Source organism: Papaver somniferum, chromosome 9 (genome assembly GCF_003573695.1).
Source record: "Papaver somniferum cultivar HN1 chromosome 9, ASM357369v1, whole genome shotgun sequence".
NCBI classification, from domain to species: Eukaryota; Viridiplantae; Streptophyta; class Magnoliopsida; order Ranunculales; family Papaveraceae; genus Papaver; species Papaver somniferum.
The window spans coordinates 97,310,319-97,337,435 of NC_039366.1; the positions used below are offsets into that span (position 1 = coordinate 97,310,319).

A 27,117-nucleotide genomic window follows, 5' to 3' on the forward strand; every position below is an offset into this window, starting at 1 on the left:
AATCTCAAACATCATTGATCCTTGCGTCTCTGAAGAAGAAAACTCTTCCCTCTGTGAAATTCCTTCAAAAGAAGAAATTTTGGCTACTATTTCTAACATGAATCAATGGGGAGCGCCAGGCCCGGGCGGGTTCCAACCCGGCTTTCTTAAAGCGAACTGGGACATTTTGGGTAATGACATTACTTTAGCAATTCAAATTTTTTTCAAAACAGTGATTTTAAATCCTGAATTCAATCATTCTTTTATTACCCTAATCCTAAAAATTTATACTCCTCAGACCCCAGCATATTTTAGGCCCATTAGTTTGAGTAATACTACCTACAAGTTAATCTCTAATATTTTAGCTAACAGGCTAAAATCAATCCTAAACAAAATTATATCCCCCAACCAATCAGCCTTTCTTCCAGGCAGATAGATTACAGATAACATTATAATAGACCATGAACTCCTTCACTCTATGAGAATTTCAAAAGCCAAAAAGGGTTACCTTGCTCTGAAATTGGATCTATCTACAGCTTTCGATAGAGTTGAGTGAAATTTCATCAATAAAGCTCTCTTATTATTTGGATTTATCTCCTCTTGGGTAAGTCTAATCATGCAATGCATTTCAACCACGTCTTTTTCGATCCTCCTTAATGGTTCTCCAGGTTCGACTTTCAAAAATTATAGGGGACTCAGACAGGGAGACCCTCTATCCCCCAATCTATTTCTAATCTGCATGGAAATTTCATCCAGACTTTTGGAGAAAGCTATTGCGGAAAAAAGTTATCATGGCTGAAAATTAACAACGACGCCCCGAATATCTCCCACTTTTTCTTTGCAGATGACAGTTTTCTATTCACAAGAGCAGATTTAGGAGAAGCAAAATATTTACTAGACATTTTATCAACTTTCGGAGAATTACGGGGCATTTGGCGAAACTTCAAAAATCGGGCATTTATTTTAGCCAACACATACACCCGAGACGTGGAAAAATAATTGTGAAAATCTTAAAAATTCAGCTGATGACAAAAAAAAAGGTATTTGGTGTTGATGGGGAAAAAAGATTTGCTGGTTTTTTAGGAAATGGAGAGACGATCGTGCGGACAAAGACTCCTCAACCGAGAAAACTGCCTAACCTCAAACAGATGCACTGCACGGGGGTGCTTTGAGTTCGAGAGATCAATATATAGGACTCCGGCCTAAACCAAGAAATGGTCGTTCCAGAGTCAATTCGGTCACAAAGAGGGAAGACGGTTGATCTGTAGGAGGGAAGCTGAGAAGTATGTGAGATCAATGATGATCAAGGATTATGAATGTGTTGTGGATTTCTGCAAATGAAGAATAAGTTCGAATTCTACTCAATTGCGAGAGATTGTTGCTCAGACGATGATTCTTGGTTAGACGATGAATGTTATCTATTCGACCAATGTTCTGTTGTTGTCGATCGTGAATTCAGAAACTTATCTATATGGCTAGAATGTAGACACATTGATCTCCAATAAGTGTCACAGTTGCTGAGTGAAAGAGTGCAAAAGTGGGAAATCGTGATTTAACCAGCTCCAGGTCGTGTGGAAACTTGGTTGATTGTCCACCCACTACTTTGATAACTCCCTCAACTGCTTGCACGACTTACTCACATTTATCATCGTGAATGAACACATGTGTCGTAGGCCGCCAGACCAAAACCCTAATTAATATCCTACATGATGTGACGTGATTGATGTCTCACGAACGTGGAGTCTGCAAGGCATACGCGTATTTGATTAGTCAGTCGTTGACTTGATTAAGACGATGAGTTTAAGTATTGTTCAGTCGAGCATGATTGCCGAATTCTCTAGGATTCATGGATTGAATATGTTTTCTGGGACGTATAGTTCTCGAATGAATTATGTTGATAATTGAATCAACATAATGAATATTGATAGCCTGAGCAAATATTGCTCGTATCGCTTATTCGATGAATTACTGAATATTGATAGTTGAATCAATATTCGAGCATCTGTGGATCAACACAAAATCATTAGTGTTTGAACTTGCTCGGAATTATGACTTGCAGAGCATTTGTTTGAAACCCTAATTTTGATCAATTGTTGATCATTTGATGATTTACTGAAAATCAGTCACTGATTGAAGGAGGGACCGGATATATGGGATGATGGCCAACCATGTAGCGCCCAAGTGCTTGAGTGAGCATGCACCAAAGTCCTTTGTTGACTAGTTGGTGAAAGAATGATCAAATATTGGTTTAATCATTTATTAAAGTAATGCTCCTTTGAGCGTTAGGTAATAAAGCCTAATTATGGAGAGATGAGGGACCGACCAAGAGTTCATGGGACCGTGTCTTGGTGGTCATGAGACCGGATGATGGTCGATTGAGCAAATCCCAAGTTGGTTGGAGAGAGTTTGGACCCAATATGAACTGTTGAGAGATAATTAAGTCAAAATTATGAAAGAGTGTGGGACCGGATCCTTGCAAGCCTAAGGGCCGACCTTGGTCGGTCAAGGTGGCATGCTCGTGTCTCAGTCCTGGGAGTTTTGGTATTTTATGGTGCGCGTTTGAGCAATATTTTGGATTTTCATAAGAGTTTAATCTTGACTGAAACTCTCGATTTTGCTCAAATGAGCAAGTAGAACTTTGCTCTTGCGACCAATATTTTGAGAATATTAAAATAATAATATTTTAATTTTTGACGTGAGAAGCCTAGTCGGTCATGTGACCATTCGACTTTTCGGCTTTTTCATGGTTTGAGCAATATTTGTGAAAATATTGAAAAACTAGAGTATTCGCTCAAACGATGGAGTTTCATGAGATGAAGGAAATAATAATATGAGAAAATAAGGAATTGCAAGATGTGGGACCGGCCACGGCTAGGGCATGGCCGGCCGGCTAGGTGGCCCGGTCTCGTGACACCTTTCCCTATTTTTTTACTATATTTTCATTATTTGATGAAAAGTATGGAGAAACTAACAGTTTTGCTCAAACGAAGGAGTTTGCTCAAATGAAGGTGTCTTCATGAGATGAGGAAAAATAACAAAATAACATAAAATAATGGAAAGAGGTGCGGGACCGGCCATGGCGGCATGACCGGATGGTCGATGGGACCGGTCCCCTTGGGCGCCTCTTTATTATTTATTGATATTATTTTCCTCCTTATTTTTCACATGTTTCCTCGTTTGTCCATATTTTCGAATGCTCGTTCGTGCGTTCGAGTGCTCGTTTGTGCATTATTTGCTAAGTAGACTCGCACCATTTTCTTGGGGCTTGCTCGATAGTGTCCCAGATGCCCGATCAGTGAATATTTATTACTAACTCATGAAATTCAGCTGAGAATGATTCATGAAAGGAGTAGTAAGAATTATTTGAGTATTTATTACTAATTCATGAAATGCAGCTAAGAATAATTCATGAAACAAAGTAATAAAATGAGTTGAGCATCTATTACTAATCCATGGAATCCAGCTGAGGATCAGCCATGAAACGGAGTAATGAGATAGAATAGATTATTTTCTAGGGATTCATTTGATGAATGACATGCTAGAATTAACCTATTTGTAGAATTGAGATATGAGATAATTGAAGCATCATACTCATTCTGAGGGGAGGTGTATAGTTAGGGAACAACGAGCAGCGTGACGTCCTGAAGGCGTTAAGATCTCTAACATGCAATATATCTAGGAACCGCCCAATCATTAAGAGATTCTACACACGGTCTCTCTACGTAGTCAGGGAACAACGAGCAGCGTGACGTCCTGAAGGCGTTAGGCTCGATACTAGCATGCAATATGTCTAGGAGCCGCCCAATCATTTTGATTCTATGTAGAGGTGATGATGAAATGCGTGAAGCATCGAAAGCTCAGCTGAGAGGCCTTTCGAGAAACATGTTCATCATAGATATGAGAGGAATGCTCGCTCAGTCAGAGATCGTGAAATTGTTCACGGATCATAAAATATGAATTGTCACATACATTCCTGAAGCCGGGCCAGAAACATGCAGTATCATGATTTTACGATTTTAGCCATTGTCGAAAATCCACCATCAACATGTGGGAGCCTTTATTCTTTGATAAGAACAGGAAAGAGAATTTTGAACCTCTTCTTCAAAGGTACTATTCTACTCTTCAAGGCTGGAAATCAAAACTTCTCTCCCATGCAGGGAGGACGGTGCTGATAAAATATATTCTTCAATCTTACCCTACCTACCAAATGCAAGTTTTAGCCTTACCAAAAGAGACTCTAGAACAATTAGACAGGATTCAAAGAAATTTTTGGTGGAATAAAGATGGGGTGAAAAGACAAGGCGGATTTATGAAAGCTTGGAAGGGTATCTACAAACCCATATCGCAAGAAGGATTAGGCATTAAAAACCCTTACCAGTTTAACCTAGCCCTTTTAACCAAACTGGCCAGCAGACTAATCTCTGAACCAAATCAACTTTATGTCAAACTTCTAAAAGCAAAATACTTTCCAAACTCAAATCCGCTAGAAACCTCTAGATCTTCTAATCTTTCTTGGATTTGGACTCGTATCCAAAAAGGTTTGAATCTTATCAAGGTAATTTCATGTGGCAAGTTAAAAATGGGGAGTCAGTAAAAATTTGGGAAGACAGATGGATCCCCAATGAAAATATTATTCAACGACCAGCCGATAGAGGTAACCAAATTCCAAAAATGGTTAAAGAGCTAATCACACCGGAAAACAGTTGGGATATAGAAAAATTAAAAGAATATTTCAATCCTGCGATTAAAGAAAAAATAATCGCAATCCCAATTAGAAGAGAAGAGGAAGATAAAATGAAGTAGAGGCACCACTCTTCCGAAGCTTTTTCAGTGAAAATTATTTATAATTTTCTTAACAATCAGGACCAAGACTTTGACCTTATGGTTGATTTTCCTTGGAAGAAATTATGAAAACTTAAATCAGTTCCAAGAATTAAATTATTCATTTGGAAATTAGTGCAGAAGACCCTACCAACTTCAAGTAGACTTGCAACTCATATGGACAATATTTCAGGAGACTGTCAGATGTATAATGCACAAGTTCAAGAAAACGAACAACATTTATTCTGATTTTACCCTTTTGCAAAAGCCATTTGGTTTGGGGTTTCGTTAAGCTTTATTAACAACCCAACCTCAGTAGCTCATATACTAATCACGAGAAATATTTCAACTAGAATCGGAGTTGTTTCAACTCCAAATTGGACCTCCTTAAACACGGATCGGATAATCTTTACATATTAATAGGTTTTGCTTTTATCTTATACTCAGTGGATCAAGAAGAATTCATGCATATCGAAGCAGGCTCAGATAAGGCTATGTCAGCAGTTCATGTAGAAGCAAAGGTTATACTTAAAGCTACTTTGTGGTTAAAAATAATATTTTATCCAGTGTTTCAATTGTCACAGATTGCAAAAGTATTGTCGATCTTATTAACAACAAGTGTAAGAAAATTTCCTGGGAAGTAGAAAACATAATTAAAGAGGTTAAAGCGAATCTGGATGTTCTTCTCCAAGCCAAGGTGAGATACATTAATAGAAAATTCAACTCAGCGACGGATATTTTAGCTAAGAAAACAAGAATCAAGAGCCTCCAACTTTTATATTTACACATTAGAGAAAAAAATTAGTAAATCAAGTATTTTATCTAATGCTTTTGAAAAAAATGATGTTGTAAACCTTTTCTACTACATTACGTGATTTATAAATCTTTCTCCTTTCATATCATAAAAAAAAAAGCTCGATGATGAGGCTAACTACACGGACAAAATTTTTCCAAAAGTAGATGCTAGTAAAAAAAAATGTCAAAAACAAAAATAAGACTGGTGTTGAGAGAAACATGGACGAACGTCCGTGTGAAATAGCGTGATGACCGAATATAGAGATACCATATCTAACTCCACAAACTTCTCCCAAAGGCCCACCTTACCACTCAAATGAATAGAAAACAATTTCTGGTCACTCAAATCTCTCGTCAACCAAATAAACTCTCATATAAATTACAACTTCTCTTTCGAAAATCAGACAAAAAAATACAAACTACGTCGGTTAGAAAGGTATTTAAGCTTGGTAATCATTAATTTTTCTCATACAAAAAATGAGTTGCAGAAAAGTAGCAAGATTGACCTTTATTTCCATGTTTTTGGTGGTTTTAGCGATAATGTCATCATCAAGTACAGTTCAAGGAGGTTGTATCGATGAATGCATGCCTGTATGCGTGCAAGTGTTACAGTTGTCCTCACCGGATTGCGAAAAGGAGTGTGCCAACGGTTGTGCTAACAAGCAACAAACCGGCTCATCAAATGGTACCGATTATATATTCTCGACCAGTTCAACAGCAAGCACCAATGCCACCAAGAGAAAACATCATGAGCTCCCCTAGGTTTTTAAACATTTTCAGTCACCAGAAAAATAAAAGACGCGCGGTAATGACTTTCAGATATTTATCATCTGTAACTATCTTGATTTTGGTTTCTAAAGATTGTTGAATTTAGATCTTTTTATTGTACAAAGAAATCAGCTAAAACCCATATTGTACAAAGAAATCAGCTAAAACCCATAAATTGTTGTCTACAAGCATTAGTACAAACAGCCTAACAGATAGAGATACAAGTAGATTCAATACAGCATGCTACAGAAATAGCTTGCCATTTATTTCTATTCATTTCATGAAAATAAACTTCTTTTCTGTTGCTATTATGATTATCACTAAAGATCCATATTACTTCACAAATCTATATAAGATGCATGATGAATACACATAAACCACTGACCATCAATTTTCTCAAAGACATTTGTCGCGAATTGTTTCCCCCAACTGCTTCCTTTGGTCTTAACTATTTCTAAACATGTTATGTATCCAACGTCACCTCTTACATGGACTTGGACGTTTTTCACCTCTATCTCTAGCGGAAATTCATACTCAGCCCAGACAAATTCCCAACTTCCCATAACTAGATCATAACCAGATATTCCAGATACGCCAGGGTGCACGCAACAGACATGATCAGCTTTCACCCATAAAGCTTGCATCGCTGATAGATCTCCTTGCCTGAATGAGTTGTAGAAGCGCGCATTTGCTGCTAGAACAGAAGCCTTGCCGTCTTCATGCAGAAAACGGAGACTATCCCTGATTTTTGCGGCTTTGGCGTAATTTTCTTGTTCAATGGCAGTCTGCAGTTCCTTCTCCAGGGCTTCCTCATCCAAGATAGTTTCACTGCTTAAAGTTCCTTCAAGGTCTTCACCTTTTACCCTGCATGGTTTCCAAATTTGAGCGAGAAACTTGGCACCAGGGCACTGCACTGAATAATAACATATCAGACACTGGCGCTCAAATTCTTTTTTATCTTGTATAATTAAATTAATTATAAAGGTTGCCATACCTCACCATTGTCTAGATTAAAATAACTCTCTAAAATCTAGATTAAGATTATTCATGGTCCATACTTCACTTCTTTCAGATAATTTGTCTACAGGATATACCTTAACATGGATTCACCATTAAGGAGTGTATCAGGGGAATACAAATATCTGAGAGAAGGTCCGTTATGTGATTTGACCTAGTTCTAAACAATCATATAAAATCGTATCCACGAAACATAAAAAATTAGACTTATGGAACAACTTGCAAGTTATTTCTTTAACAAATTCAACCGTTATCATGGGTTCGCCATGTAAGGACTGTAACGTAATGCAATATGAACCAGTTTGAGATGAGTCAGATGACCATATATATCTTATCCATCAGAACAGAAGAAATAAGATAAACTGAGCAACTTGTGAGTTTTCTTCAAAAAGTTCAACCATTTTATCGGTATTCAGTATTCAAGGTGGAAAGAAAGGGCAAAGAAACAGTTTCTTCTAAATCACTTGGGAAGCCATGTTAAACCCAATACAGGATAAGTTTATGGCTCAGCAGTCGAGACTTAGCCTAGGACATGAAAGCAACTTGTAATCTCGAATAACAGGATCACAACTTAGTTTCGGATATGCAGGAAAATAGTTCTTACCAGTTTTTGGTACATTAAGATACTTTAGCATTATGATCTATATATAGTGCAAGCATCAATTACAGATTTCAGTGTTGAAAGTGAAGATAATCTTCATGATTCGTGACATTCAATGAACAACAAACACTCCAAAGGTTCAAACTAGTACAATTTTATACTAAAGAAAAGAACACTTACTTGATCCCCCAAATTCAGCCGAAAACTGGCCCAATAATGACCTATGAAGCACTGGAACTGATCCTTTGACGGATGATACATTGTAAGAATTAGATTTGCACTGTAATGATGGAGAATTGCGAATTAACAAGCTGGACTCAAATATACAAAAGCACGTATTCAACTCGTCTGCATCTCAACTAAACATAAAATCATTTCAACGCCTAAGACAATGCAAAGCAGATATTATCAGCTAATTCAAGGCTTGTTTTGGGTTTTCATACTTATGTCTAACCAAATTTACTAACAATTTTAGAGTCATAGATCAATAGGAAAGTAGGACAAATTCTAGCACTTGTGGATTGATACACAAACAGAAAATAAAATAAATGAAAAATTTAGAATACTTACAGTGCAGGGTCGACGAACCGAGGGGAGCTGCAATAATCTAGAAGAAAGACGAGACTTGAGTGAAATTGCAGAGATATTGGGAACGGCCATGGTTATTGAGTCCAGGGTTTAGAATATGAAATAATAAAGAAGGAAATACGGAAACCAAGCTCAAAACCCTAAAAACATCTTGAAAATTAGGTTAAGGAGAGAATCTTTAATAGGAGGGGATTTTAGATGATAATGAAGCTCAGAGGAAACTAATCTTTACTTTTATCTCATCGACTCATCAGATAGAACGCCAGACAGGAAAGAAAGAAAGAAAGAAAGAAGGAAGAAGACGATTTGTTTGTTTTTTTCTTCCCTTGATAGACTTTTTTTCACCCACCTACCAAGGTGGTCCCATTTTGTAATTTTATTTTTACCCTATTCCCCACTATGTATGTTCTCTTTAAATGGACTTATGGGTTTGGACTTATGGGTTAGGTTGGAATTTTGTGATGCCACCAATTCCTGCTTGTCAGCTTCTGGAGTGCTGGCTGGCATGGTTCATGTTCATAAAATGTTAGCAAGATCTGGAATTGTGCACCATATAACTCGAGAAGTCTTAATAAAAGCAAACAAAATACTTTGGATGGCTTGAATCATCAAAGCTATATACTTGTTCTCATTACAAGAAATTGTGAGCAAACCGGGCCGACGCAAGTGTTGGGCAAGATCAAGTTTCTCAACCTATGTCGATGTGAATTTGATGTGGGTTCATTATTCAATTATATGTATCTTGGTTGTGTTTCCCCAAATAATGCCACATTAGCTGGGAAAGATAACTTATTCATATACATAATAGCAATAGTTATAATGCATTTGACTTTGTTGAACACTACATCTACAGATTAATTCACATGTTCCTTCATATGTGGTAGTACTTCAATAGTGGAACACTGAAACAAAGAAAGAATATGTTTTCTTCCAACTTCTTCAACAGCTACAACAAAATATTGATCATAGTTTTGCAGAAGTTAAAGAAAGATTGACTAGTTCCCTCCTCAAGATTTTTCCTGCAGGAGATTTTGGGATTGCACTGACGAAAGCTACTTTTCTTATCTTTTTATAAGGTGCTACCTGCAAGGAAACAATAACAGATATATAGTAATTAAGACGGTTCACTTGAGCAGAAACTTGATTGTGAGAACAGTTGTTTTCAGTTTGCCGTGCCTTCTCTTAGCTTACTTTAGTGCTACCGTATGACATTCGTACACAATTTTGGAAACAAAGGGGCTTGTTTAGATTGATTTTTTTACAGTGATCAAGAATATCTATATGTGAAAGGAGTGGGACGAATACATCATGAAATGATGAAATGAAATCCACTTTTGATTCTTTGAATGAATATCCTAAAGTCCAAGTTTAAATTAAGTTCTAAAATGGCCTACAAAGACGATAATTATATCCATCCAATTTCAATATAGTTATAAACATTGAAAGTATTTCCATGGGCTTACGAAGGCAATGCATACCTGCTTTGCAATGAAGTCCTTGACTTGAGCTTCACTGAGGTTACTTCCAGGTTGCCTCATTATATATGCCATTGGAATCTGCCCTGCATCTTCATCAGGGTACCTGAGATCAAGCAAAAAACATGAGAAAGTCAAACTAAAATGTGTTTAGTCAAGCACACAGTTTTTCGACAGTAACTCTCATTTAAGTATAAATTCATGCGAACAAAATCCAGTATAACACGAGGAGACTAGTCTTTAGGGACCCGAACTTCATGTATGAATTTGGACTGTATTTGCAAATTTAGCAAGTTAGTAAAGCTGTGGAATTGTAAAACGATGGAACTGTATCCCGACGACTGGACAGGTTCTAACACTTAATCTCCTCCTAGTCCTTTCCAAGAGGACTGGCATAGCAATCTATCCAGTGATTTCTCATTAGTTTTTCATCCACATGGTTTATATGACAAGGAAAACAGATGGTTATGACCGTCCAATTTGGTTGAACATGAATAATGGTTCCTGTCACAAGTCATAACCGTCTTTTTTGTTAAAATCTTTGACATAGAGTTCGTACTAGTTCCTCGAATGACAGTATAAGATACGTACGGAATAACAGCAGCATCAGCAATTTCTGAATGGGATTGAAGCAAATGCTCCAACTCAGCTGGCGGAACCTGTAATAATTTCCACACCCATTAAGATGATTAACATTTCAAGGCAAATCATTTAGTTTCAAATAATCACATATTGGTCAAGAGTCAACACTCGTACATACCTGGTATGCTTTATATTTAATCAACTCCTTCAATCTATCCACAACAAAAAGATAGCCCTCAGAGTCAAAGTAACAAAGATCACCAGTTTTTAACCAGCCTTCTGAATCCAAGGTTGAGGCAGTTGCTTCATTATCTCCTACATAGCCTACAAAATACCAGTGTTAAATTTTGTCAGACAAGATGTTGTATACACATGTTAGGAAACTGGTATTTAGATTTGAATTCCCAATATCAATGTTTTCAGACAAGTCACATCATAGACTCGAGTAGAGTGTATCTGTTTATTCCAACTTCAAAGTAAATTAAAATAAATAATGACCGAAACTAGGTTCGCGAAATAAAGATATTCTAGACCATCACCTGACATGATGATTGGACCTCGAAGCCATAGCTCTCCTTGCTTGCCAGGAGACAAAGCTTCCCCGCTAACAGGATCAACTATCTTGGCTTCTAAGTTCTCAGCAAGCAGTCCAGCAGATCCATAACGCGTGCTCTCCTCAGGTCCTATCATCCGTGTTGCTGATCCCGCTGACTCAGTCAAACCATACCCCTAGAAGACAGATGCAAGATCGATTATGTTAGACCAACTGGACAATGTACATGAGGCAATGTGTTTCACAAATTTAAATTGGTATACTTTAGTAAAAACATGGTTGATTTAGAACTGCAGTCATAAAGCTAAAATCATTAGCTAAATAAGGCAGTGTTAATGTGCCTAGTGAGAGGAACAAAAGTCAGAAAACAAAAAAGTATGCCCATGTGAGAATAAAAAAACGTGTACAGTGTGTTTGGAAAGCTAAACTATCTCAAAATTGCCTTACTAATTACTAGTATCATATACAGACAAATGCAAGTGGATGAAAGATTATTATACTTAATCCAAATTTGAGAGAAAACCTATAATATTAATTAACCTTTGTATTTCGTTTTCTTATTGACCACACCATTGCTACCAGTTGTTCTACATGTTATGAAAATTGCAAGCTTCTAGTAGAAGGTTTTTGAATTTCAGTTGAAGAACTTGAAATGACTCAGATTATGCGCAAGGCAGCTAAATACTAAGGTTTATAGACAGAAAAGTGAAAGTACTAAAAGTGAGAAACACCTAAAGGTCTAGAAACCTCAACAACTCATCTGAGTCAAAACTCATACCAAGCAAAAGCTTTTTGTTCTCCAACAACATAATCATCATAAGAACAAAATTAGATCGTGTACAAGACATGTTCAACATAATTTTTGTTAAACATAAATTGATCGGCGGAAAGGCAGAATCATTGAACAAAAAAATATTTGACTTCCAAAATCCATAAATGAAGTTCGACATCAAATATTGAAGATGAAAACTAGTGGGCTAAACCCTTTTTAATTTAATAATTCATATTGTAGGTGTAAAGCTGATGCGATAAAGGGCTAAAACCCTTTTAATATAGTACTAGCACTACCAAAGTGTCTCATGGAAATCTAGTCAAAATTCAAGAAAAGTACAAACAGTTTATAATGCAGCATTACAAATGAGAAATTTAGCAATGATTTGTTACCTGAACTATGAGAACATTAGGAAATCTGCCAGTAAATTTCTCGGAAACATCTTTCCCAAGCGGCGCACCACCACAGCCCACAACTTGAAGTGAACTAAGATCAAATTTCTTAACCACATCTAATTTTGCCATTGCAATAACAAGTGGTGGTGATACAGGTATATAAGTAACTTTATACTTCTCGATAACTTTCAACATCTCAACAAAATCGAACTTCTCCATTAAAATAACAGTCTCCGCCATAGCTGCCGCTTTAATAAACATAAAAAAACCAAAAACATGAAACAATGGCACCGTGAACAACGCTACCGGTTGAATCATCGTATTCTCAACTTCCTTGGTTTGATATCTAATTTCATTGTACCCACATATCAACCCAATAAAATTCCGGTGTGTCAACACAACACCTTTCACTTTCCCCGTCGTCCCGGACGAATATAAAATCGCCGCCGTATCAGTCTGTTTCACCTCAACCTTCTTTTTCATTTTCTTTTGGATTCCATCAGAACCACTCACCAACACCGACTCAAACTCAAGAGAATCAAGTAAAATCTTTTGGTATTTTAAAGACGGGATTTTATCAGTAGTATTCTTAGTAGCAAAAGCAATCACCGGTTTAGTAAGATCAATTTGACGGGAAATCTCACCTTTAGAACTCAATGGATTCGCCGGGGAAATGATTACTCCGATAGATAAAAGCGCGAAATAAAGAATTGGTATCTTAAGCGAAGGTGAGGAAATCACATAAACTGAATCACCTTTAGATAAACCAATTTTGTATTGTAAATAATCAGCTAGATTTTCAACCTGCCGAAGTAACTCAGCGAAGGAAATCCGATAACCGGTACTGGAATCGATTAATGCGATTGTAGTGTCTAGATTGGTGCACGATGATTTTAGGAGAGACAAAGTGTATTCGGTTACGGAAAGTGGAGTTGATAATGGCGGAAGGTTTACTTTTGGACGGAGACTGTGGTATATTTTTGTTGTTGGATCGAATCCTGATTTTGGATCTATGTTCGCCATTAATGGAGCTCTGATTTTCTTTTTCTTTCTGGTCTTTGAATTTGGAAGGAGAGGTGAAACGGATTGCTGAGTAATCAGTGATTGTTACTGGTTATGGATGTCTTTATATATTATGATGACAATTATGCCACGTGCGTTATTAATTAACCAACTAACTAAATATTGTTACTGTAAAATCATCCGACAGGCGAATGGGCCGTCAGCTGCTGATTCTTTTTTTTGACGCATGTCGGCTGCCAGTAAATAATAGCGTTGAAAACAAAGACTATGTCTGTGTCTTGCTGAGATCGTATGATAATCAATAAACTATATCAGGTTAAGGGGTATTTCAATTTCAAATGGTGATTTTGTGCACACTCTATGACGAGTTTTCAACTGACATTTCATTTTTAAGTTCTAACCTTTCAGGTGTATTTTTACAAAGTAATTGAAAAATGAGGAGTAAGTAAATAATACTCCCTTGGAGAACAGATTTGTGGCTTATACTCTTGCCAAGTGAGGAGATCGCTACAAGACACGAGCTCTTTTGCCTGTAGTTGGCAGTGTAATTGGTTGCTATTCTGTTTGTTTCTTTTGCCTGATGTGTAGATTTTCGACATATTCTCAAAAGCTGGGAACGGATACCTCTGCCGTGTGGAGGGAGAGAGAGAGAGCTGATGTTCTCCTAATTCACCCTGACCGTGAAGATGAGAGCATTTATCTTTGTACCTTAAGCCAAGTTTAAAAATTCAAGATCCAATTTTAGCCTCTCCATTCACCATTCGATTTCCTTCTTTGTCATTAACACTGCTGCTTTTACTTTCGTCTTTTCTTGGTTCCACCTTTGCAGCTCGCCTAAATATACCTTTTGGTGGGGAAATTGGTGAAGATCCTGCTTCCTTCATGGGGGTATTAGGTTGCTGTTTCGCACTTTTTTCTGAACTTGCTTCTGGAAGTAGTTCTCGCACACTAAGGCGCAGTTGACCCTTATCATTAATCTGTACCAAATACACAGTAAGAAAAACAAAGCATTTCAACAAAGGTTCATGAAGAAGTTAAGTTCTCTTGATAAGGAGAAACTATATGCAAAACTGTTGCTGAGCTACTTATTTGTCAGGCACAAACATATAACCTATATTGCATATGAAAAAGATATAAAAGGGATCGAAAATACTTTTAGCCCTAGAGAAAAAAATATATAAACTGGAGGAAAAAAAAAATTATGTTACTGTTAGGATATCACCCTGTGGAGTTTGTAAAATTTCACCAAGGCCCAACAGAAAGCTGAGTATTTTGTGAGGAGGAATCTACATTACTAGCCTCTCACACCTGCGGGTACAAAATCTCAGCCCTCGATTTGCCTTCGTGAAAACTCGAGGAAAATGGTGCTGGCTAAATAAAACATTCCTATTTTCCATCACGGACATGGGATTAAAAAGTATTACTTTGAGTAAAGTACATGATGTAATATATGTTACTTAAGTTCATGTTTTCAGCAGCATTGGGGGATTTTCCGGTGTGCTAAATGTTGACATCTATTTAGCATTGTTTACTGGCTCCCTTAACTCTCTTTGCCATTTTCATTATTCTCATCATCCCTAGAAGCAGAGCTACTTGAGGTCTCATAGATTTCACTTAACTCTCAAGTCCTAATTCTATCTATCACTTGAGTACTGCTGCTCAGCCAATACGGAATTATACCAAATTACCTTGACACTCACATAGGTTGACAAACAGATGGTGAACTTGATCCTTGCCTTAACATTTGTGTGGGCTCGATCTGCTCCTAATTTCATATAATGACAGTTATTCTGCTGTCAGATGCCTAGTTTAGTGATTATATTCTATGGTTCTTGATATCATGCTGGCAGTACATATTAAAGTTAAACTAAGAGTTTGACCATTGTACAACAATACTACTCATTTAAAAAGACAAATCAAAGAGGGAAATGAGTAACCTCTATGAGTTTGACATCCACACGGTCTCCCACGTTGTAAGCCTGCAACGAGGTGGAAAAGTTCAACCCAGCATGATCATTATATAACTTTGTATACTTTAAGAGAATTCTGTACTTACATCTTCAACCTTGGCCAGGAAATCTGAACTTAGCTCACTTATATGACAGAGTCCCTATAGAGGATAGAGGATGAGAATGTTAACACACGATACATAATAAGTGTAACGCAAAAAAAAGGATTATCGACAAGTGGTGACAAGTGGTGCGTTGAAATGGCTATTTATTTTTATCTGGTCCAAAGGCCCAGAGGATTTGTTGATGGTGATCCATCAAGTACAGGGCTCAAACTGGCAGTGAACCCCTTTTTGGAAGGCTTGCGACCAATATGATTGTGAGTGAGAATCCTCTTTTACCTTACATTCTAACAGAAGAATAAAAACATCCAAAGAATTAACTTCAAGTTGATGAAAGGTTCCTCATCACGAATCATTCCCTTCAATCTTTCAGTTTTTCACAATAGGATTTTATACATCATATTTGTATAATCCCATCTATATTATTTTCTCTTTTGCTATCACCTTAACTATACAAATGTTTCAGATCCGAAAACAACTATACTTGGAAATTCATGTATAATCGATCACTTGTTTCTTACTTTCAAAGAAAACAAGCACTAAATCTGAACAGGCAACGTTGGAGCACAATTAAATTCGGATGAAAGGATATCCTGGTTGACTGATTACCTCACGTCCAGGAGCGATTTCAACAAAAGCTCCAAATGCGACAATCGACTTAATCTCACAGTTCCTGAATGGTAACGAATCATGCAGCTATTGTAAGAATCTATAAACTATTAGAAGGATATTTATTATGTGCAACAGCGCAAAAGTATACTGGAAGTACAAACCTAAAAATATCACCAATTTTTGGAACCATTGTTAGATTCAAAATAATGGCTTTAGTCTTCTCCAAGCTTGCCAAGTCCCTCGCAGTAATTTTAACCTGCCAAAATAAAAGGGACAAAAATTAAAAAGATCGAATGGCGACATGAATAAATAAGATTGCATAAGTTCTGTTTAGGCTTACCACTCCATTACTTTGTGTGTCGATAGATTCGACCCCAGTCTCTTCAATGATACTTTTCACCTTCTTCCCCCCAGAACCAATGATCATGTTAATTTTTTCTGGTTTGACCTGTAAACACAATAACACTGCTGCCCTCAAAACCAACTAAAAGACTAACAGGATCATACATCATAGCAAAAATAAGAATCTACAACGGACCCGCATAACAAGAATCAGTGGAGCATGCTCAGAGAGCTTCCTCGAGGGAGGAGGTGTGCACTTCGCCATTTCAGCTGCATGACAGAAACCGTAAATGATCTACAGTTAGGACAGATAATTGATATGAGAACTATGATTGGCATCAGGACATGTATGTGACGATTTGAAGTACGGTACACCTACATTGGTTGTTGGTAGCTGTACTTGTAACTACAGATCCTGCACTTACTCTTTAGCTCAAGACTGTAGAAGCAATTTTGGGGACATAGCCAACAAGAGCTCCATCATGAAAGGGAGTTTTTTTTTTTTGAAAGATTAAGTTCTAAGATGCATGCCTTTGTCAGACTAAAAACTGTGGTCGGTTGTCACTACAGTACTTGATCCTTACAGGGATGTTACTATTTCTAGTTTGTTCAAATATATGAAAAGATTAGTGTTAAGACAAAAGTGCAACAGGGATAGGGGAAGAAGAAAGTTAAAAGATAAAATGCATTGCAGAGATCCCATTTCCCATAAGATGTTCGTTCACTGGATTTTATACGTGTGTTTATAAGTATGGAATTCAAATTTAGAAGACTAATTTGTCAAGCTGATGGAGACGGCATTCCATCATCCTCTTTAAAGGACTCTAGGGTGATTGTACACTATATCATTTCTTCAGTTTACACCTTGTCTTAAAACTCTAATAGCATAAACTTTCCTTTATAAACCCTTTGTTTGTAATGAGACGTTACATAACACGATTTTTTTATACTCTTAACCAATCCTCAGTTTGATACTCAACCCGAAATCTGATCCAATAATATTTTATCTGCTTTAGTTTTTCTGTATTAAGCTAATTTATATTCTAAGCCCTACTCTGCTCTTAATCCTGCATTATCTACTGCCATGTACTTTTTATAGCTCAGTTTACGCACTGGTCACAAAAGATAGTGTCTTGTTAGTAGATATGTGCAGGTAAAAAATAAACTGCAGGACATCGACAGCATCAGCAGTATTAAGACAGACCAAAATCTAATAAACCTTAGTTCCTTCCTTTGCTACCAAACACAGCAGATATCTGACAAACAACAAGAAAAAGAAAACCATTGCATTAGAATCGTCAAGAATTATACCCAGAATTTGCTTTCTCCCATCTCTTGCTTGAAGAAGTGCTTGCTCCATAATGGATAAAGTAACTCCTCCTACCTGTAATATAGTAAAACCAAGAAAGTAAGCTTTCAACTTGAATTAACTGATGGAAGACGCTGACAAAGACACTTGTGCCTATAGAGACGCAGATAATCAATACCTTTATGTCCATCTGAAAAGCTGTAATACCAGTCTCATTTCCAGCAACCTGCATCATTCACAACACTCATCGATGTTACGATAACATCTGATGCTATTGGTGGAGCACAGAGTTGATCATCCCCTCATCATACAACTGAATGAGACCAGATTTAAGGAACCCTAGTAAGACAACAGACCTTAAAATCCATATCTCCAGACGCGTCTTCCGACCCAGTAATGTCAGAGAGGATAAGCGGTTGTCCGTCTCCGCCGAATTCTTGGGTGTCCAAAACCATACCCATTGCTATCCCAGCTATTGATCCCTTCACAGGAACACCAGCATCTTGAAGAGCCAAACAACCACCACAAACAGAAGCCATACTGTTGACCACAAAACCAGCTGTTAAAGATTAACTACGGATTTTAGTTGCAGAAAGCCTGTATATAAATGACGGGGTTAAGATATTTGGCGCACCTTGATGATCCATTGCTTTCAGTGATGTTACTCTCTACGCGTATTGTGTAAGGGAAATCGTCTTCAGATGGTAAAATAGGTTCAAGTGCTCTCTCTGCAAGCATCCCATGACCAATTTCCCTTCTACTGGGTGCTCCCATGCGCCCAACCTCTCCGACGCATGATGGTGGAAATGAATACTGAACAGTTCATTGAGTTCAAAAATGAATTTCATGATTCCCCTTCCAATTGAAAATAACCCAGACAACATTTAACTACTAAGATTGCAAGAAGAGCAAATAAATTTGGATTCATCATCTGGAAAGTTTCTATATAAAGAACCTTCTGAAAAAGCATGCAATCAGAAAAAGGATACATGCGTGTAAGAGTGGCAGGAGTAACATAAGCATTAAATTAGTCTGGTAAGCAGCACCGCGCGAAGCTAATGGATCAAGATTACTGAATAGTATTCGCATGACGAATAGTTAGGTGTCAAGTGTTAATTATCAATGTGGATTTATTTTAATTTTTTTTCTTTTTTATATCAATATGGATTATGATTAAGGTATATGAATCTTTAAAAGATAAAGACCACTTTTGCAATATAAACCTTATCTTTGCTTGTTGAGGACAGGTCACCAAATGACAAAGAACAGTTTAATTGTATGAAACCAACCTGTAAATAGAATCTCTTCACTTCATCGACATCCACAAGGTTGTCTATCCTCTGCGCCATTTGCTTATCTCCAAGAGTAACCACTGCAAGTGCCTACAAGGATAAGCCAAATGCATTATGATGATATGTACAACGAAAAATACATTAAGCAGACAGAAAAGCAAAGATACGCACTGATGACTAGAAACCTATCGCATTTCTACGTTAAACTACCCATAAGAGCCATATTATGACTTTGATCTGGAAAATTCCAACATCAATTGAATGAGCAATTAATCCAAAGCCTAAAACTGCTGATGCTTTCTACTAGGCATGGGTGATCAAATTAAATAAAGCAGCTCAGTAGGATCCCATGCCTAAAGTACCATAGTAGAGTACAATTTCATCTTCCACATGTTGACTTCGTTGGAATTCACCACTCAAGATCATCACAACATTTTTGTGCATATAACAACAATAACAGGCTCGAGGAAAATATATTAGACTAATTATCAAAATTGTGAAGAAACGGTACTGGGTTACTAAATATTTATTTACTTGAGCTGTCCATTGCACTAAAGGAGGTATGGGGCACTTATATGGAAATTTACTTCCACTGATGAAGATATGGCCTCTTCTTCGTTTAGTCATCTTAATATCAAATAACTTTTCAGTTTGGAAATCATTTTAGCACATTCACATATTCAACCAATTAGGCAATTACCTAACCCATGTATGAATAAGTAATTTCAATGTCTTCAAACGAGGATCCTTCACTTCAAATAGAAGAAACCGTTCATTTATTTTACTTAATCATTCAAATAAAGAATCACATTTTAAAATTGGTCAAACACGAACAGAAGGAAATGATACAAATAGTGGACATGCATCATAGTACGTCACAGAAGCGCGGATTACAAACCTGTGTCTCGCCACGTGTAAAAAGTGTACTTCCATGTGCTCTGGGAAGCAAACCACATTCAGAATTAATTACGCGTATTCCAGTCGAGGTACGCCCATCGCTTCGTTTTCCTCCCTATGACAACCAAAAACACGAAATTAGCTGCAAACGTTGTGATAACGCGGAGAACTTAACAAATTAAACGAATTATCTTTAGCCGACAGGTTATTATAACAAAAAGTGGCACGCACACACCCGCTGACAATCAGGAATTTAAATCTGTTTTACCCATTAGAGCATGAATATGAGTACGCACATAAAAGGAACAGGTTTAAGTTTAATAATAGATCCTGTAACTCAGTGACGGAGCCAGACTTTTTCTCAAGTGGGGGCAAATTAGTATAAAAAAAGTTCATCCATTCGATTTTTATTTTTTTTTTGCATTTTAATTGATTTTGTATCATGTTTTAAGTGAAGATCAGGTTATAAAATACTTTAATTAAATTAAAGATAGTAATTTGTAGTATTTTTCGTATTTATGTCATGTATTTAATGCATTTTGTTCGATCAAGTTTATAATTTTTCCCCAATTAAGTAGAATTTTAAATTTAACATACGTATTTTCCCCGACAAGACATGTAATTTACCAAAAAACTAAACCTAACTTAGTCAAAGTTCAAACTCAAGAGGAGTCGGCAGACCCCACTTGTCCCTCTTTCCCTCCGTCCCTGCTGTAACTTGGCTTAGAAAATTAGAAAGTAAGAAAGCTATAAGGTCTTCGGTATAAAGAACAAACTGTGAGCAATGAACTAGAAACTAGAAAGAATAAACGCAGAATCAGAAACCTCAATCGAATCCGTCCTAAGCTCCTACTGTTTCGTTATAGAAGAATGTACATACCTCCACAATACGTCTACGCAGAAATTTGGACGTAACATCCTTAAACACCAGCTTCACATCAACTTCAGAGAAGAACTACAAAAGGAGAATAAACTCTTCAAGGCCAGAGCATATTCTGAATCTGCCATTAAATTCTCCTAGTGATGACAATAGTAATACTCGACTCACTGAGTTACCATTATTCTCATGAAAAGAGAAAGATGGAACATTTCTTGATTGTGCCACTCAGCAACACTAGCAGTAATTGTCGAGCAATGACAATTTTGCTTGCAACAATCATTCTAAATACTGATTATACAAGTCCTGGGAACATAATTCTGAGGCATACTTGCTTGTTTTGCTAATTCTAGAAAAGTTAAAAGTACAGTAGATCTCAACCTTTACTGCATCAACTTGTCCTGGATGAGGAAAATGAGACAGTGCATAGCTTGACATAAAAGAAATATGGTACACAAATTAAGCTCGAGGAGATCCAAGAGACCAACAGAAACACCCATACCTTGGGGATTGGTTTGCGTGAAACTGGCTTAATGTGTACATCACCTTCATCTACCTCACCATCCAAAACCAACGCCTCTTCCTCATCTTCATCTTCGAATAACTCAGGTATAGTTTCAGCACCCCCACATGTTTCATCCTTACTTACAAACCCTTTTTCTGTAAGAATCGTAATAACTTTCTCTTCCAATGCAGACAGAGCTTTTCTTCTAGGTATTTTGTTCTTAAGCTGTAGCGCCTTGACCAACTCATCACCTGCTATTTCCTGTTTGAGATAAATTTGATGCATCACCACTCACATTAAAACTAACAACTTCCTACAGCTGAACAAGCAGTTAATCTGAAACATAAGAGAACACTCATATACAAAAAAATATAGAGAACTTTAAGAAATGGAGATAAGGAAGCTTGTGACAGATTTCGTACAGTTCAATAGCTGATATAAATGGGAATTAATTTCATTTGAGGGAACTCTTTTAAGAAGTGTTTGATGAAAATGAAGCATAAGAGACTATTATGTATTCTATGCACACTACTAACGAGTGTTGTAGTTTCTACGCGCCAAAACTTAAGTTTAAGGTCTGAATCAAAGCACATTTGTGCAAAGACAGTCCACTTGCTGTAAATCAACTCGTCAACATATTTAACCTAGCCCAACATGACAGCCTAGTTTTTGCAGGAGCCAGTAGTTAGTTATTAAGTTTTAGCTGAATTTCCTAAGAATCTAATATCAGTATTGGCCATGACTGGTAGTCGTAGTCACCAGTAACAAAAAATGAATATGATTCGAAGGCTGTGAGCTTTTTACAGTTTAAAGTACTGCGTTTATGCAGCTTTTACATCAAACCTGAGAAAGATATCTCTTCATGCATCGTAAAGTACTATTATAGTGCTGTAACTGAACTTAAAGATCACTAACACGTAGAATCTGAGAAAGGATCTCTGTGAGAGAGCAAAACCATGCCAATCTCAACTACTAGTTTCCAGGCTAGTGAGCTCCTCAATAAGCATGCTCGTTCAAACTCTTTTACAAATGTTTTGCAAGAAACTAGCAGTTACAAGAGAATGCATAGCTATTGAATTTCATTATGCAAACAGAAGGTCATTTAGAGACACTCAAAAACTAGCTACAAACCAATAATACTTAATCGGCAAAGTTGGTCATTTGCCTCTTCACGGAATAAAGAAAATATATTTACTATCCACTATCCAGACAACAGTAGGCCACCAACCAAAGCACCGCAATGAGGTTAACAGCAGTCATGTTATACGCTCATACCATGAAGATTTATGGTTCATGTTATATGCTAATACCAATTCAGAGAGAAAGAAGCAAATTTTTGAGATTTCATGCACCGATCACATGTCTCTTCATTAAAACCAAAACAAAATAAATAAAAGGCACTGTGCAAACCTCAACATGCCTATATAGCTCTGGAGGAGGCAATTTGATTGCTTCCACCATTTTTGGTTTTCCACACTTTTTTACCAAGGCCTCCACTTCATTGCAAATGACCCGTACTGCGTCCTGTTAATAAGCATTAGATAGGTCAGACACTTTTAGATGAATATCATAGCAACATTAGCAACACTAGGAAAATGAGCATCTTTTCCTGTCGCAGTCCTCTAGTTATGACAAACATAAATCAATAAGCACCTAAACTAAAACTCTATCAGCATAATAAAGTACAGAAAAATATGCCTGTGAAATTACTCCTAAATAGCTATTTCAAACCTGGGATTTATTATATGAATGAACAAACAGTAAAACACTTTTCTACTAAGATATTGGGAAGCTAACTCAACTCATCGAATTTTTAGAACCAGTGGCGCCGCCAAGATTGCAAGTATTTATTTGGAACAAAATTGAACCATCCATTAATCCATCCTCATGTGAGAACCCAACGGTACACAGACGATAAGATCTAAACGGAAAAACATAAGCATGATTCTGCAGTGGTGCAAGATGATGTGAATGATAAGGCAGGAGATGCACGAGGAAAAGGCAGAAACTGTTGTGTTCTTTCGTTTTTTCTACTTGAATAACAATATAATCTGCTACTAGGTTTTGACAAACCTTATGCTTACAGAAAGGCAAGCATTGATCACATTTGGTCTAGCTGGTTTATGGCAGTATCCCACTAGTTACTTTCTGATTCGGATTTACTGACTCTATGTGAACGCATTGATGTTCCTTTTTTACTCAAACATATAGTCCTTTTCTCTTACGATGAAATCAATGCTACATATGTTGCATATTGCACCCATGAACCAAATGATTTTAAAGCTTCAAGTCCTTTGAGGTAGGAATTATGATACATGCCAACGGACATCGAGTTATGGGAACATATGTATTTAACTATTGATTCACACAATCTGGCCTATATTTTACAGGCTTTACAAAAAATGGAAATACGGTAAAGATACAAATCAATGAAACATGCACCCCAACAAATAGCAAATCATCAAGCAACCTAGGAAGATGTAATAGGAATAAACAAGAGCAATTGCATTAAAGACTTCAGTTTAACACAATATAATAGCACGCAATAGAAGAAAGAATTACAAAGGAAGTTCCGGGACAAAAAAATTGTAAGCACTTGTGGTACTTTTATGTAGTAAAGAAATACCTGCCCAATCTCCACAGCTTTCAGCACTTTTTCTTCTGGGAGGAAATTGCAGAAACCCTGCAAGGAGAAGTAACCAGTTCATCAACTACTTTGATACTAGCCTCAATTCCAGGCTCAAATAAATAGACAACCTTTTGTCATTTGTTCATTTAGTATTGTGAACAGTAGACTCAAAACTCAACATAGTTATGCAGATAAATATGTAATAACTGATAAGATATAAACTCAACGAATGGCGCCAAGTTATAAATAAACAAAAAAAGAAAATGAGATATGACTTTGTCATGAAGCACTATATGCCAATTTAGGTGGCAACAAACTTAGAAATCGAAGGCATATAAAACATAATAGATGACCCAGATTGAGCCTTTCTTTTTGGACTTCAGGCACAATATGGTTTAATAAACTCTTGCGTACAACCTGAGAAAATAATTCAAATCTGTGTTTTCTGGTTGGCCTTATAATTACTTTGGTGGTGAAATAAAATATCTGTGGAAAATTAAGAATTATAAACATCAAAAGTAAAAGACCTCTATCATTAAAATGGCAGTATCTGTTCCTGCCAACACCAAGTCTAGCTCCGACTCTTCCATCTCTTTGGTAGTTGGATTCACTATATACCTATCACCAACAAGACCAATTCGAACTCCTGCTATTGTTTTCGAGTGCGGTACTTCTGAAAGAGCTCTGCATTTTTTTACATAAGAAAAGACTAGAATCATGACCATCATTTAAGTTCTGATTACAATACTACATGCATACAAGATATAGAATATGCCTCCGAATTCAGAGAGAATATAGCAAGAGCTTTGAAGACTTACACTGCTATTCCAGATGCTGTTATTGCTAAAGAATCGGGGGAGTGCAAACCATCATAACTCAATACCTGTTGGTGCAAGATGATAGTAATGATTAGAGAAGTAAGCAACCAGAGTAGGAGCTGTGCAGTCACTTGATGTTTAAGAAAGATACAAAGTTTAGGAAGAAGAAAAAAACAAAGAAATAAAATTTGAAAAACACTTTACAAAAATCATGAAGGAAAACAGTACCCATGATAGTACTTGTGTCTCATGGTAGAAACCCTTCATCATAGTCGGCCGTAGCGGCCTATCAATCAATCTACAGATGAGAACCTGAACGACAGAAGTATAAGACAACATCTCCGGAAGATCGTATAAAAAGGTAGATGAGTTCACATAAATTTACTCCATCTATCCCTGTAAAGCATGCCACCATATTATAAATGAACGACAAAAGTATAAGACAACAGATTTTTATCAAAGTCTCCGTTCTGTAATTTCTCTTTACTGTTTTTCTCTAGTCTTTCTGTACAATCTCATTTTTGAAACCACGATGTCATGACCTGTCTCTTAAGACGGAATAGGTGTCAAAACCGGTCACACTGGCAGCACATCCTATTTTTACATTTTGCGTTATTCGGCCTCTTGAGCTCAGTTTAGCGGAAAACATTTTCATCAGCTCCCAGAATGTGCAAAGTTACTTCAACTCTCTCAAACAAATAAATCAAATCCATTCTGATCAAATTGAGGCACCAAGATCCTTATTTTACATATATTTAAGAGAGGTTTTTTAGTTTATCAGACAACAAATCTGCTGATGCCCAAAGGTTTGACATTCATACCTCGTGATCTTTAGCTCTCCCTTCACGTTTGAAAAATCCTCCACTAGAATGTTGAGAATAAAACAGTGGATAAGTTAATGAACACGCTGTTGTGACAAAATCAGTATCCAAATTATTTTAGTTAAGAAAATACCTGGTTCGACCTGCAGCAGAAAAACGCTCTTGATAATGTACTGAGAGAGGGTAAAAATCTGTAGGCTCACTCGGAACATCTGCCAAACAGCAAGATGCATAGACAATCTACAAGAAGCCAATACAAAGTCGGTTTCTCTTTGCTCATGAATATCCAAAATGACTCAAACAAGTTACAGAAAATAAAAGATACATCAATGACTTGAAATAAGAATAAGACGTTCCCACTAGATGAAACTACAATTAAATTCTAAGAAATACAAAAGATAATGCTCCATATTTGCAGAAACATCTCCAGTAACTACAGCAAACTCATGGCACATAATGCGGTTACAGTGTGAGAAGCTCATCGGAATTTAATAAGTTTCTTGTTACACTGATTTTGAAATTGAGTAGTTCGCAAGACTTACAGTTTCTCCATCAGTCACAGACACAGAACCACTGGCTTGTCTCCCAATATGTCCCGTCTCAACAAAAATCTGCAACAATGCGCTCGGAAGTAAAAACTTTAGAAACCTACTACATTCATAATTCCTCATTCTAAACCTAACATGCAACTCTGTAATCTACAATTCACAAAGTTCTGTTACATTAAATGAATCAGAACTTTGAAGTAAAATTACATCAAAAAAAAAAAACTCATTCAGAAAATTCACCAAATAGAACACGTTCAAAATGGCAAAAGAACTTACATGTCTATCACCAACCGGAATCTTGACAGAGTATGGTTTAGAAACATACTGAGACCCTTCGGAAGAATCATTGGTAACTTCTGCAGTATTCGATTGATTTAATGCTTTTATGCGTAAGCTTTTACTAGTTCGAACTAAAGAAAGAGGAAAAGAAGATGACAATGGGAATTTTCCTGGGCAACGAAATGAGAAAATGAAATTTTCGCTTCGTAAGGATTGAAGAAATGTAGATTGCAGTAGAGGCTTTCCATGATATCTAGGGTTTGCTAACATTATTTGCTCACTGGGAAAGCTACTGATACTGACGGTAGGAGTGCAAGAAATGGGACTTCAAGCACAGCAAAAACAGTCTCTACGTTATCCACTCTTTCTCTCTCTAGAATTGTGAAGTTTTGCCGCGACCTATATTCCCAATATTGTTTGGCAATACTATTGGACATGTTAGCAATTTTAATATGAGTAGGATAATTAAGCGAACAGGGGATGCAATTTGCAGCCAGGGAAAGGTACATTAGCAGGCCGAATTTCATTGTAAATTTTGATATCTGCTATTTCTTATTTTGGATATTTTTTCTCGTATATACGATTTCGAATCGGACCGATTATATTAGTTATACGGGATAATAGACTGACTCGTTGATTTTTAGCAATCTTACAAGACTCAACTAGGCAACATACACTTTCAATTTCAGACCAGGGTCTAACAGTAGAAATAAAATATGATTCGAAGAGAATTTCCTTCCGATTTTCA

General features: G+C 36.8%; 3 protein-coding genes across 4 annotated transcripts; all 3 read right to left on the reverse strand.

Moving 5' to 3' along the window:
* Positions 1-6,576: 6,576 nt before the first annotated feature.
* On the reverse strand, positions 6,577-8,865 carry LOC113313153 (F-box protein SKIP8-like). 2 transcript variants are annotated; one of them, XM_026561884.1, is made up of 3 exons: positions 8,552-8,865; positions 8,162-8,261; positions 6,577-7,271 (listed from the first exon to the last, which is right to left on the reverse strand). In XM_026561884.1, exons 2-3 carry the CDS (start codon positions 8,240-8,242, stop codon positions 6,702-6,704), a joined length of 651 nt encoding a protein of 216 aa, XP_026417669.1. In that variant the 5' UTR covers positions 8,243-8,261; positions 8,552-8,865; the 3' UTR covers positions 6,577-6,701. The 2 variants fall into 2 exon arrangements, with proteins under 2 accessions (XP_026417669.1, XP_026417668.1); XM_026561883.1 differs by having other exon boundaries at positions 6,577-7,276; positions 8,552-8,863.
* Positions 8,866-9,260: 395 nt separating this feature from the next.
* Positions 9,261-13,456, reverse strand: LOC113310713 (4-coumarate--CoA ligase-like 9). Its single transcript, XM_026559464.1, has 6 exons — positions 12,344-13,456; positions 11,166-11,355; positions 10,805-10,950; positions 10,636-10,703; positions 10,048-10,150; positions 9,261-9,652 (listed from the first exon to the last, which is right to left on the reverse strand). The coding sequence occupies exons 1-6, from the start codon at positions 13,367-13,369 to the stop codon at positions 9,533-9,535; spliced, it is 1,653 nt and encodes a 550-aa protein (XP_026415249.1). The 5' UTR covers positions 13,370-13,456; the 3' UTR covers positions 9,261-9,532.
* A 224-nt stretch (positions 13,457-13,680) lies between these two features.
* Positions 13,681-26,787, reverse strand: LOC113310033 (probable polyribonucleotide nucleotidyltransferase 1, chloroplastic). Its single transcript, XM_026558582.1, has 24 exons — positions 26,367-26,787; positions 26,085-26,153; positions 25,676-25,782; positions 25,543-25,585; positions 24,950-25,033; positions 24,722-24,786; positions 24,431-24,587; positions 23,901-23,957; positions 22,685-22,798; positions 21,272-21,535; positions 20,773-20,847; positions 19,894-20,007; positions 18,993-19,085; positions 18,338-18,516; positions 18,060-18,243; positions 17,882-17,929; positions 17,706-17,778; positions 16,591-16,664; positions 16,393-16,500; positions 16,214-16,308; positions 16,050-16,113; positions 15,426-15,479; positions 15,307-15,348; positions 13,681-14,346 (listed from the first exon to the last, which is right to left on the reverse strand). The coding sequence occupies exons 1-24, from the start codon at positions 26,637-26,639 to the stop codon at positions 14,098-14,100; spliced, it is 2,685 nt and encodes an 894-aa protein (XP_026414367.1). The 5' UTR covers positions 26,640-26,787; the 3' UTR covers positions 13,681-14,097.
* Positions 26,788-27,117: the final 330 nt, after the last annotated feature.